This window comes from Stegodyphus dumicola, chromosome 4 (genome assembly GCF_044657685.1).
Source record: "Stegodyphus dumicola isolate Sdum_Otavi_A_Nest chromosome 4, ASM4465768v1".
Classification (NCBI taxonomy): Eukaryota; Metazoa; Arthropoda; class Arachnida; order Araneae; family Eresidae; genus Stegodyphus; species Stegodyphus dumicola.
In genome coordinates, this window is record NC_140771.1 from 24,956,827 (window position 1) to 24,971,633 (window position 14,807).

Sequence of the window (14,807 nt, forward strand, 5' to 3'; positions counted from 1 at the left end):
TAATTGTTTCTACAATTACAAAATATAGTATTGTAAAGTGGCTTAAGACAATCAACCTCATATAAGCCACTGCAGAATGTGATAAGCATCAAGGGAAAATAGTTCATCAACAGAAGGAATTTTTGAATCATTTTAGCAAAGAAGAATCATTTTAGCAAAGAAAAATCTTTATATATATAAGCGGCTAAAGTGTGTGTCGCTGATAGTTTATTGTTGTCACTCGGAAAAATGAGCTCGCAAATTAACGTTTCTGCAGTTTTTAATTAATATCTCGGTCGATTAAAGTCGTACGAAGATGAGAACGGTATCGATGGATTCGGAGAATTTTTTGGAATCCGAGAATACGCGTCTCGAATTTCAACTCCGCGCCGTTCCGTAGATATTCGAGATAAAGAATTTGGCACGTAACCAAATCCCTCTAATAGGGAAAACCCAAGAAAGAAAGCGGAAAATGTAGGGAAAACGTAGGGGAAAATTTGTTTTTAATTACTATCTCGGCTAATTAAAGTCCCAAGAAGACGCGAATGATCAGAATAGCGTGCCACGGACCTGCGGAATCAACCGATGTGCTTCGCTAAGCCCGGGAGCCAGCCGTTTCGGAGATGATGTTAATTCACCCCATATATATATATGTAAGATAAAAATATATGAATCAAAATTATAGATTAAACTATAAAACATTAATTCTTCCTCTTTATTCTAAAATCGTAATAACTTCTCTGCATTGCGTCATTCAAATTAATCATGCGATCTTACGTAACCGCTAATGCAGATGCCTCTTGACCAATCACCAAATCGCAAACAAAAACTTTTTCTCTTCGCGTGCTTCCATCCTTCATAACTACGCACTTCAGCTTTGCTCTCTACGATATTAAGATGTAATTTCGTTGGCTTGCTTTCTATCTCAAAAATATCAAAAATGTAAATCTTCTGTGGAAAGGCACGACTAGAGTGCCAAGTGTTTGTGACCACAAATATCAGTTGCAAATAAAAATGGAATTAAAACTGCCTCGATTGCCAAGTTCTTTAGATATTACCAAGTTAGCATTACTGGCATACTATGCAATCAAAATTCGTCTTCAATATGGATCTAAGCACGCATCGATACTGCTTTGGCTTTTTCTTGTGATTTTATTATCACATATATATGCAGTTTAAGTGTCTGTTTGTCGCCGATAGTTTACTGGTTGCTCGCGTAACTGTAATAGCCAATGGGGTGAAGTTGCCACGGCACAGGGTTGCCGTTTCAATTGAGACGTAGACAATTTCCTGTAAAACTTGCCTTTGCTATGACTATCCATAAGTCTCAGGGCCAAACGCTTAAGCGTGTTGACATTTTTTTCCTGAGCCTGCATTTGGACACGGTCAACTTTATGGTGCCTGTTCAACTGTTCGTGAAAGAACGGACGTAAAATTAAAAATAATGGATGGTCCTCTGCAAGGCGAGCTTAAAAATGATGGAAAGATCTACACAAGAAATGTTGTGTACAAAGAGATCTTTGACATGTGAATTAACATTTCATTATTTAAATCACCTTTATTTATTGAGCTAGCGGTGACTCTTAAGAAATGTACCGCCAGTGGTTTCCTTCATTGCACTCTACTTTAAGCAATTAAGCAAGTAGAAGGGGAAACCTCATGGGGCAGTAAGTACAGGGGCGTCCTCGCCGCCTGCCCTGGGTAATTCAGTTTGAATTAGCAGACACCTTTGCACAAATCATTTTAATTACAATTTATAATATCTAGAACAGCGGTCATTTCGTATGGCTGCCGAGCTTTCTAGTTAATAAATAAATGATCAAGAGACAGAAAACTATCAATAATGACTAACTCCTATTTTTAAATTCTTATTTGCTTAGCTATCTTTCTCTGTAAACCAAAATAAGGCTTTTGTTTCTTTTTTTTTTTTTAATAGCCATTTTAGACGAAAAATTGAGACAAATTTGCGGTTAGTGTTAAATAAAATTGCGGAGAATCGTTGAGGAAATGACTCTAACGACCTTCAAAGCATAGACAGACATCATATTTTATTCAAAAGGAAATTAGATCCCATTGGAGTACAGCCGAGGAGAGGGGAGACGAAAATTATCCAACCGGTCAACAATAGGATGGATCTATTAGGACGGTTATATGCACATTCACAGAAATTGTTCCATCACTAATATGTAAGCAATTAAGGATTGCACAGCTCTTTGAACAATTTTATAAATATCATAATCAAAGAATACAAGTCGATTTTACACATCTCCATACGTCTGGCGGGTTTATAAAAAATATCTCATGTGTACACCCCATGACTTACTTGTACGGAATATTAAATTATACGCATTTTTTCTTGCATTCAATTTAAACTTATTGGATTGAATTAAATCTACTTCGCCGACAGCGCACAAACCACAATAGAATAAATGCATTCTTTAAAATTCACTCTATTTGTTTACCATAGCGACACTCTGGAGCTAGGTTCACTTAAGAGTATTATATTTCGTTCATATTATAACTCAGAATGCACAAAATTTATATCATTTAAAGAATTATCTAATCGTTGCCACATGTTCTATTCAAATACAATAAAGCTAAAACAATGTATAAAAGAAATTAAGCAAACAAAACAAAAAAGAAACAGTTTTTCACAGACGATTGAGTACTTCTCATTCAATTAATTCAGTTCTCACTTCGCGACAAGGCAAAAATACATAAAAAGTCAAAATATCTGTATTAAAAATTACAAAGTAAATCTTAAACACTTATTTCCTCGAAAAAATTCCAGAAAGGATTAGGCATGATTTAATTCGCAATAATAAATGAAGGCGTTATCTTTGTTGTTGCGAAGCTAAGTTTCTCTAGATTTGCAACAAATCCACTATTCTGCTGTTTCAAATGTAAACAAGCAATGGCCGCCATCAAAAACATTATTAGGCTTAGTGGCACTTAAACAACTTTAAAATTGTTGATAATTCTAAAAATATTGCATAGAGATTTACTAAAGGCATAAAATCTTTAACCGGAAGATAAGAACTACATAATTCAATCATTTTTAAAGCAAAATATGTACAATTTATAAACATATAAGAGTAAAGAAACTGAGATCACTGAGACGGGTAACAGAGTGGATATATATATAAATATATTTATATATGTTTGGTGCGGCCGATTGAAACCAAAATACGAGGTGCACATCTACATGTTATAGCAGTCCTATATACAAAATTTCAACGTTCTGAGGCTACTCGTTTTGGAGTTATGCGAGATACGTACGTACATACGTTCGTAGAAACGCCACGAAAAATTCTCTTCAGAATTCATTATAAAGCAGTTTTATAATTTTTTTGGAGGAAAAGAGTCTTTTATTCTATCCTTACGTACAGATGTCAAGCAAAAACATCGTTAAATTTCATTCGATAGCGTCAAAATGGATATTTTCGTTGAAATATGCTGCCTGAAACTTTTCGCGATTACAATACTTCCTTTTTACTTCGTACAAGGAAGTAAAAACAAAAAACCACATTTTGGTACTAATATGAAGAATTTTAATAAAGGTGATCATTACAAGGCTGATTAGGAAAAACCCTAATCTCTTTTCTGCAAGACGTTTTAAAAGGTAATTTTTTTTAGAGGGAGTTACAAATTACCAGTTAGCATATATGAAAAATTCATATCTAGTTAAAGACTTTTTCTTTGAATAACAACAATAAAATTAATTCCAGTATCGAGAAAAAAAAGTATCAAGGTCTGACACGTCTTTTCAAATGCTCTTAATAAAATATATTTCGATGACTTTATTCCTCTTCTCCATTTACTTCTTTCCTCTTTTGATGCATTCATTTCTCCTCTTCCTTTTCCTTTCCTTTCTCTTCCTTTTACTTCTTAAATCACGTTAAATCATGCTAAATTATCAGACTGGTTTGCAGTTTTCATTGGTGTTACTTACTGAATTCGTTTATTTTTTGGAATAAAGATAAGAGAAAAGAAGATGAAGATATAACATCCTAAGTTAATTATAATTGTTGTAAAAATGGCAAATTTCATTTGTTCCTTCCACCCGCTCCAAAAAGACTCATAAAAATACTACATGAAGTTAAATGCGAAACAGAACACTCACTCACCATTTTGCTGTTAAGTAAAGGACATCTAAGAGCGAATGATGGCATTTTATGCCTTCTCTTAAGCATGCATTATGCAAAATGGATTCCTATCAAAATCTATCTATCCACAAAAGGATTCTGAAGAGAATTAATAAATTTCAATGTTGTAGCATTGACAGTAAAACAGACGTCACAGCGATACTCAATTATGGCCCACAATATGGAAAAGATCTATTATACATCGCTTGGAATTTCATCTGCGGTTCACTATTTGAGGTAGTCAAATTATCCACATGATTCGAAAAGTGAGCACGTGCTCCATCTTATTGAAAGAAGATTTGCTATTTGATGTCTTTTATTTCCATTTACTCTAATTTATTAAAAAATCGCATGTAGCACTACTAATTGCAAGTTGAAGCCGATATTAGCTTTGACAATGAAAAAAAGTACTCTTACTCATTAGGACCTACTATACACTGATTTTAAGAGAATCTTAAATGGATTATGAGTATACGCGGCTGCACATGTCGCAAAAGCCCATGCCTCTTGAGTGACTCATATTAAATAAAAACACTTCTTATCTATTTCAACTAACACATATTTCACAGTGAACTCGTTAAACACTCCGATGCCCGGTACTTTAATCGACATTTTCAAAGCAGTAATGAAATATATCGTAGACACCATAACACGAATCCGTATTTTTGCTATTGACTTACATTTTTTGCTATTTTTGCTATTGACAATTTCTTCATGCGTCTAATTTCTACATATGTCCAATTTCTGCATTATTTTTTCAATGCCTTACGCTAAATCAAAAGAAAGAGATGTGTACTCCGAGATGAATATATGAGAGTTTTCGTGTTGAGGACAAACCTCAGTTTTTCGCAAAACGAAGTACTTGCTAAATGTTTAATCGAGTTTTTCACAAAACAGCGATTTTGAAACTATACTTAAAAAATAAATAAATAAATAAATAAATAAAATGCTTTGTTGAAACATAGTTTTCACAGTCAGATCCCGATTTTCTAGGGTAATACTAGAAACGATGTCCCCGATTAACTCAAAATTACGATTTATCCAAGAAGCATTTAAAAAATATATAATAATAAAAAAGATAAATAGTTTATAGGAGGGAAAAAACTATTAAATATTTACCTTTACTCTAAAACAGGATAATGTGGAGAATAAGTCCGTTTAGTTACGTAAATTAAATCAGTATTCAAAGTTTCTCTTTTTCCGGGGTATGCATCTTTTATCTCTTTATTTCTTTCTGCCCATTTATGCTTCTTCCTCGCTTCACGTTTACATGGGCTTTAATTTTGTTACATTACTTTGTTTTTTCGATAAGAGTCAATAAAAGATTAACAACTATATACATAATTTATTTTTTAAACTGAGCAGTTTATTTTTAAAGAATTACTTAAATATATTTACATAGTCCGTATTTAGGACAATTAAATTTAATACTTTTGTAAATAAAAATAAATTCTATATACTACTATGACATGAGCTGCTATCCTTGTTGTTAGCCCACGCATTTTCCATATCACTTTTGTAGTTTCCTTAGACAGTTTTGCATCACGTTGATGGTTTCAGGTTTTCGCATCATATAGCAACATCATCATTTTATATCTACAGTAGTTACCTTTAGCGGAATTGTCACATTTATTCTCAACTCCCCAGCCCATCCCTAACTTTTTAAGAAGCTCTGCTTAGATCGTCAGCCGTGTTGCTTGTTAAAATTTGAGGCGCTGCTGCTGATGATGGATTCTCTCTTTTGTGATTGGTCCACTGGCGCGAAGTTCAGATTTTTCAACTAAGAAGTCAAAATACCACTGTGTCGAAAATAACAGTTTTTCTTTCTTCTGAATCTGCGCCGTCTGTGATATCTGCCTACGCTATCTTAAACAGACCCAGCTTGAACAGCTTAAGGAACATTTAAATGGTTGTACAGTCACGATTGTCACAGTGCTTAGGCATAAAATCATTAGCTTCGCTCATACTTGTGGAACAAGATTTAAGCCATAGCTAGTCAGGGAAATATAAAGTTGCGCATGCGTAAATGTGAAGCTGACTAAACGAAATCTTCGGGTAGTTCGTGTTTACTTCGTTGTGATTGGTCAGTTCTTATACCAAGAGACAGTTAGAACCTTTATACAAAATCATTATGCCAGTTTCCTTGACGTAGCAACGGCTGGCTGTTTAGCAGAAGAGATTCGGCTTATATTAGATATAACCATGAAGCCCTCATGTGAATGCTTTCTTATGGATGACTTTTCCAAACGTAGGAACTGTCGGTCGCTTATTCTCAAGCTACTGGCACTAAGGATTAGTAATCAGCAGATTGACGTTAGTGAGGACAGTTGAAGTACAGGCTAAAGCAGTTGAAAGCGTTTAGTTGAAGTACAAGCAGTGTGATGAGGAGCAGTATATCTCGGTTCAACTACCAAGACTCTGTCTTTCCTACAGCATGGGTTCCATGCACTTCAAGCTCATGGGCAGTTTACCCTCCATGGGAAATTAGAAGCAATAACTATAACAGCAGTGATCGCCTGAAGAGACTAAAATATGCGCTAGAGGAAATTTAAATATGGATTTTCAATTCGATTTTATTCTTAATTTACAAATGAATTAATATTCTTAAAAATAATAATTTTTAATGAAGTAGTCAATAAATAACTACTAAATCTATAATAATAAATAGATAGAATAATAACAAATAGAGTATGTAATAATAAATAGAATCTATACACCTAAATATGAATGAATAACTGATAGTTAGTAGGAAATGGTCATTTTTACCTTCAGTGCATTCACAGTGAGAGTCCAGGTAAGTGAGCACAGGTCCAGAGGCGACGGACGCTCCAAGAAGACGAGCTCGGATGAGGCCTTCGCGCTTCTGTGCCCTTACCAACTGCACCTTTGGTAACTGCGCCAAGTAGTTTTCCAGCCTCTTCTTGAGATGAGCTGCAAAAGACAAACCAAAAAGTCTTTCATTTATTTATCTTCATACATATTTCTTTATATTACTCTTAATTCTATCGTTTTATGTACCTTCAAACCCAGATATAATATTATATAAAAAATAGATACTAGACCCAGAACTAAACGATTAGTTCTTCATATCCACTCTTCCTATATAGAACCCTTTTTTATTCATTCTACACAAGAGCTACCCTTGTTACCTGTACGTACATTTCTAGCAGACTTTATGTAGTAAAACATTCAGAATTTCATAACCGCTAAGAAAATCCAACAATGATTCAATCTCGAACGATTTTGAGTCAGATTATTTGTACTTTGAGAAGTATGCTAATAATTCTAAATCCCTTATCAAATTAAGATGACTTTATTGCTCTGTTTTATAAAGCAAATGAAGATCCAGATATTATTTTAAGTTTCTACTTAATTCTTAAATCTGATTTTTTTGTGAATCACCTTGCTTTTCTTCATTGCACGTTTCTTAGCAGCTAAAGATAAATATCTCTCTCTCTCCTTCTTTTAAGGAGAAATAAAATCAGGATCGCAGCAGTTTTAGACCTTACAAATGTAATGAATAAATAAATAAATAAACTCTCAATTTTAAAAGAATTTAATTCCATATGGAATAATCTAAATACATTGAATAAAATTTCTAAAAACAGAAGCCAACTATCCAATTGAGTAAATCTTCATATACTTCAACCCACTTTGAAATTCGTTTAACTTTTTTCTTCGTGACATTTTGGTCATTCCTAGCAAGAACAACAAATAGAAGAAGCCGCAGCAATGATTCTATTTAAAAACTGTCGAAGAATTTCAGACGTCACCTACAGTTTTGCTTTAGATATCTCTTCCAGATTCATAGAGCCAATGTTGCCCTCAGCAGCGTTCTAGAAATATTCAGTAGAATCTAAACTCGGAGACCATGAAGGACAAGGATGATTCTAGAACTCAGATGTATGTTTTCGAATCACTGTTGGATAACAGTGAACCCAAGAGTCATACATTTACCCGCTTACAATTTTGAGGACGAATGAAAGCTGCAAATTTGTGTACTTAAACTTAATATACTAGCATTCATGCATTCTCAATGTTTAGTTTTAATCTTATGAGAATATATTTTTGTACACTTGTTCTGCCTTGTTTAATTGTTTGAATATGATCAAAGGCGAAAGTGTCGGGGAGCTATTTTCTCAAGTAAGAAAATAAAACTCACTCTTGTAAGAATTTTATTCCGAGTTAGAGACTACATTTACAGTTTGACAAAACCGACGATTTCTTCCTGATTTTTGATTAGCAATTTGAATCACTTTATTCCGATTTGAAGATTGCACTTAAAGTTTGACAGAACCGCAAAATTTTTCCTGATTTTCAATTAGAAAATTGAATCTTTTAAACTTAGTCTTATTAAACAGCTTTTTCACTCTTTATTCTTACATAAAGAAAGACAAAACACTTTCGCATCTATTAATTATTGTTTATTGATCAGAAGTTAGTTTGTAATTTGTAATAATGTACTTTAATAATTCCATTATAAATATGCTAATAAGTAAATTCATTTCAATAGAATTCTAACTACTTTTTTTAAAGGAGATAATATATTCAATAATCTACTAGAATATATATATATATATAAATTGATTTACATCATGTAAGGGAATTCTTGAAATGCATACGAGTAAGCTAAATTTGGGGAATTGAATATTTACGTATAATTTTAATTTTTAATTAACATATGCATAGCAAGGACGAAATACGATGCCTGAACAGTTTAAAAGAGAGTGAAATAAGCTAATTCTCCCCGAAGAGTCAGTATTGTTTCGCTATCTTTTCAACTGCTCATTTTTAGATAATTTTCTTTATATGGCTAAAATTATCATTTGCAATTTTTGCATCTCAGTTATATACAGTTCCACTACTATTAGCCAGTAACCGTAGGGCAATTTTTTTCGATCTGCCACTTTTCCTTTTACTATTTCAAGTATTTTTAAAATCATATTATTTCAAACACTTTTTAATACTTTACTAATTTAAAATAATATCAATTTTATTTAACCTTTCATTTTAATTTTTCTATCTAACCATCTAACCTTACCTATTAAGAGTTTGTAAATTAGAATTTATGTCGACTTCAAATTGTAATTCTTTTACTTTATTGAAATATTAGAATTTTAAAAGTAGTAGTTCCCTTTCATTCTTATACACAGTCAAAACAAGTACAATCTTTAGAATTTCAACACATTCTACGAGAAGAGTACAAAATTTTTTACAGAACATAGCACAGAATATGGAAAAGGGAAAAAAAACTATGCTTTGAACAGAACTACAGTTATTAAGTAACTGAACATCACAGAACAGACTCATGGTCTTATATTATCGACGCCGCCTCATGTCTTTCCGACAATTCAGTAATTCATAAAACAGTCTTTATCTGACCACATAACTTAGTATCATTAGTATCAGTTTCTAGAAGTCCAGATTTGAAATTTTCGACAGCAGCCAAAGCATAGCTATCAGACAATGGGTAATTAACACTGGCACGTGTTTAAGACGTCGACTTCTATAACCTAAAGTCAGTAGACTGCATACTAGTGTGCTTATTGAAGACCAAATATATGTCAAGAACAGAAGCTTCGTTAGCACTGAACTAGTCAGTTTGAACCACTTTAAACATTTTACACCGACACAGGTCATCAGTGTACATAAGTGGCCGTTATATACTCCCTCGGTCCTGTTCAATCAGTTTATTAACCGTATATTTACGCGCTATATTCTGTAAATGGTTGACATTAATGTTAACAATACAGCAATATAACAAATAAAAAACTCAATACAGATTTATAAGTGCATTCGTCTCCCTTGCGTTTATAATCAGAAACACTACCTTTATATAATTCACAGGAACAATTCAGTTTAAAAAGGAAAATCAATTTCCATTTTCTTGCGTATTTTTCTCCTTAACGTTTTAGCACTAGGTTCTGAAATTTTTTAAAAAATATTCGCAAAAATTTCCCCTTCCTCTGTTGTACATAATTTTTTCTATTGAAGGCTAATTTCCTAGCAAATTATTTTATTTTTCTACTGAAGGTTAGTTTATTAGTACATAGTTTCGCTTTCTTTGAAAATTATATTACTTCTATAATTTTCCTCTTTCTATTTTCGAATGATAAATTAAAAGAGGAGGGGAAATACGCGAGATATTTGCAGTGACCATTATGAAAGTGAACTTACGTAGGTCGGAGTAGTCATCGACAAGGATAATCTCTTTGATGAGATGTTCTGGTGAGCGTTCTAGGACACTGTGGACTGTCCGTAGCAGGACACTCCATGCCTCATTGTGGAAGCAAATGATGACGCTGGTCGGAGGCAAATCGGACGGATACTTCAGATCCCGACACCTAAAAAGAGATTTTTTTAAAGCTTTACAAAATATCTAAAACAAATAACAGTGTCATTATATCTTGTAACATATATTAGCACTGTCGAGAAATCTCGGGCCTTAGCATAATTATTTTTAAAAGAATCAGACATTTACTTTGAAAAGTCTCCACAGAAAACAATTAAAACCACTTAAACTGCTCACTTCTTAATGAAGGATTTTTCTCTATATGTATACTTCGTTTTGTACGCTGGTCTGAAATTCGCTAACATTGAATGCAAGAAAATGCCAATTTGAACTTCAACTTAGACAAAGTTCAGCTTTAGAGACTGGCAAACACTTCATATAAAATTCCATGCATTTCGAAGAAATCTAACATGGATTCTTTTTAAAAAAGCAAAAAATAATACTCGGTAACAAGAAAATTATTTTTGCATTTTCCTTCAAAACATTTATATGAAAGAACCTATGACAAATTCTTTTAGAATCCAGGGCCTTTATAAAATCAACGTTATTTTAGTGTTAAATTTTGCTTAGTTTTAGAATGACGATAAAAAGCTAGAAAATCCACTAAACCTTGTAATATGTAACTTCAAAATATAGTGAAATCTGTCATGATCACATTGCAAAAGTGAGATCGAACATGAATTAACAGTTAACATACGTACTGAACATCACCATTCTAACATGATAACTTCGGCAGAAAACCAAAATCCTATGGAACCGAGAGTGGCCGTCTTAAACAGGATTCGTTGCATTATAAAATTTAAAAGTTATAAAATTATAAAAAAATTCCGTTATAAAAGACTCATATTTAAACATTTTGTTAAAAATAAGTTGATGCAAAATTGTAAGTATTTAGTCCCAACGAAATTAGTCACAAGTATTATTTAAACTGTGAAGACAGGTGGTATTATTTATTTAAATGACAAATTCAGGAATTCTATCGTCTGCAATTCTTTGTTTGTGCAGGTAAATTTTGCTATTATAGATATTTGTAAACTTTATATTTTAAAAATTAGTAATAAATGGGAAACAGTATCAGGTTTTCCCGTTTGATTACTAATTTTTTTTTATTTATTTTATTTATTTATTTATTTATTTATTTTTTAATTTTTATTTATTTAAGCAAAACGCTACTTTTCGCTCTGCTACTACTTACTTTTTTTTTTTAAACCGTTTCGTTTTTGGCAACTTTTATATGTTTTAGAATTAAATGTCTTTTTGTTTTGCGAAACAACATTTTTCTCTCAGCTTCCGCAATTTTGGCATTGTTCCGTTTTTGGTAGCTTTTTATAGTTTTTAAAAGTTTTCAATTAGTTTTTTTAGTCTATTTTTAGTAAGGTTCTAGTAAGATTAAAAATCTTCGACGGTAAACTAGATTTGCCATAGAACTTCTGCTGAATAAGATTGAAATTTAATTACGGAATCAGCCAGCTTCTGCATGAATCAAAGTCAATGACCCTGAATCTTACCTGCTATCTATTCTTAAGCAACTGAAATTCCATTAATTTACCTTTGTTTTTCCTTTGTTCTCCATTAATGACAACTATCACAATACTAATTTTTTTTTTTTAATTTTAAATTGGTATCATGAAGATTGTTTCTAATACATTGATAAAAAAAATGCCGTGGAAAGGTTAGAATATTTCGTTCATTCATTTATTTATTTAAACAAACGCAAAGTCTGGCTGATTCCGTAATTAAATTTCAACCTTATTCTGTGTATTTTGAGAGTTGGCGCTTAAACAATCACACTGAAAATAAATAACAGAAGTTTGAAAAAAAATCAAACAAGCAAAAATCTAATACTGGTTATAACTGAAATGCTGGGTCTATAATTACACATTTAATAGATTAAATAAAGGCTTGCAATCCTAAATCTTGAAAATATTGTTTAACATCTCAAACAACAGATTATCACCAAAAAGGTTTCAAAAACATTTAATATAAAAAAAAGTGTTTCTTAAAAAATAATAATAATAATAATAATACCTATAATAATAATGCTGCCAACTCATGAATTTAAATTTTAACTATTCAAAACTATTAAAATTCAACTGGAAAAGATTTTTAATCTTGAAAGCTCCATTGATTTCTGTATTTCTTTTAAGAATATAAAATGACATCGACAGAAAAATATCAAAATATTAAAGAGGTATACTCATGCTTGAAGGAAAAAAAATAGAATAATGCTATTATAAAAATATAGATACAGGCTTTGAATGTGTATACTACAATAAAAAATTTTATCATAACCAATTGATATTATTCTGAATGCAGACTCTGGAGCAGCTAGAGGAGGGCGGAAGATTTTTATGGTCGGCATTTTTGCATGAAATATAGGGGTTAGTCAGGTGAAACATCCAGGCAGGTGAAGAATAATTAGATTCTAAATAGCCACATAAAGTTAAATTGCGAAGAAAAAGATTTTTTACTCTAGTTAAAATGTTCAATGAAATCGCGACGTGATTTCAACAGCTACATATTTTTTGATATACCTTTTTTACTTCTTCGAAACATTGGAATGCAAATTACGAATATCAACTAAAATACGATCATGGTGACAATAAGGAAAAATTCTTAAGAAAGAAGTATTAGCTTTATTATAAAATACAATCTCCAGAACCAAGTTCCAACTATTATAACACTAGTCCTAAATTTCCTCTTAATTGCTAAGAGTGTCGCAAGCTGTGAGATGGGTTTTCTAAATAAAAATCATTTAAGAAATATTTAAGACGTACAAATGTTTATTTTACATTTATTGCGAACGAAGAAACAAGTGAAATAATAATATAATTTTAAAATGTGTCAATTTAAGTTTTTTTTTTTTCTTTTCTTTTCTTTTCTTTTCTTTTTTTTTTTTTTTTTTTTTCCCCAAAAATAAATACAGAGTTTGAATTTATTTCTCTATGCGTCGTTTTGATAATTTTTTGTAGTTCTTTGTTTGCATATCAAGAGAGGCGGCAAACTCAATAACCACCCTAGGCGGTAAATTTAGGGACGTTCCTGGGAAGCAAAAGTTCCAGCTATGCCACTGCATAGCATACACAAGAATTAGGATAAAAATTTTTGCAATTGATTAATTATAAACCTTTTGATTACTAGAAAACTATTTGATTTATGAAACTCGACATATAAAATAACTCTCCTCACAAAATATTTTTGAAAACTTCAGATAAGCAGATTTTTTAAATGATAAATAAACGTATGCTGTATTGAGACAAATACCGAAGACAAATGAAAAATTTTATGTATTATCTTTTATTGCTAAAGCATCAAATTATCACGAATACTGTTTTAACGCAACTGAAAACTAGACTTCTCGAAGAGTGTTTTCTTCAAGCTGTTAATTATAGTTAAAGTAAAGTTTTCTAGCTGAATTAATTACAAACAATTTAAATTTCTGATCAATCTAAAGAAAATTATAAAATCATAGAACAAATAATATCAGCAGTAAAAACACTAGAAACGCGTTAACTTTTATCAGGCTATATCACGCTCGAAACTACGCCCTTCCGCGATTTTTTTAAGAGCTCTTATTTATGCTCCCTTTTAAATACTTCTTGAGAGAGCGAGTTAATTAATAAAAAGAAAAGACATTACATAGAAATTTGCTTAAAATGTTTAATATTACATTTGAGTTTTCGATACTTCAAAGACTAATTTGATTCGAGGATTAAATATGTTTTATTAGCAGCTAATGAACAATTAAATTACAACTGTCGTACACAAATGAGCACGAGAAATTACAATCTCCCCACATTCCCCACAAAAATTGTATCAACACAGAATAATTGATTTGGATGTGTATATGTTTTCGTTTCTTTTCGTTTAGTTTCAAAACTTTGAACTAACGACAACGACAAAAATTTCAGTAATGCCTCTACCGTTAGTTTTCACTGTTTTTTACTAATATTTCGAAGGGCAGGAAATAAACAGAGACGGCAGGCTACGAACGTGACAAACAGGTCGAAGGAACATGCGATATTAATCACACCCACAGCCACAGAGCAGAACCTAATTAATTTCACCAGTTATGCTTCCAAACGAGGTATCTCATTTAAATTCATGAGGATAAATTTTTAATGGGTAGTTGTTCGGAGTTTTCACATAAATTTCGATGTATTTCATACTTTATAAGCGACGCATCCAAAAATTCGTAAAGATGCCAAAAAATCTCACAAATCGAATGGTTGGGTATGAGCTCTTTTTGCATGGAAATGAAGTAAGATTTGTTTTACATGTGTGTGCGTATGTGCTATGAAAGGGGGATATATAATTCACTTAATGGGAGCATCTGGACTTAACGAATAAAAGAAAATTAATTCTGTAATGCTAATCCACAAGGGCTGTCC

General features: G+C 31.9%; 1 protein-coding gene across 1 annotated transcript in view; it reads right to left on the reverse strand.

The window, feature by feature from the left end:
* Positions 1-14,807, reverse strand: part of LOC118196015 (putative polypeptide N-acetylgalactosaminyltransferase 9) — a 196,243-nt gene that overhangs the window by 50,971 nt on the left and 130,465 nt on the right. Inside the window, exons 3-4 of the mRNA XM_035367379.2 lie at positions 10,302-10,468; positions 6,891-7,055 (exon numbers count right to left, since the gene is read on the reverse strand). Of these exons, the coding sequence (XP_035223270.1) occupies positions 6,891-7,055; positions 10,302-10,468 (332 nt within the window). The remainder of the gene's footprint in view (positions 1-6,890; positions 7,056-10,301; positions 10,469-14,807) is intronic.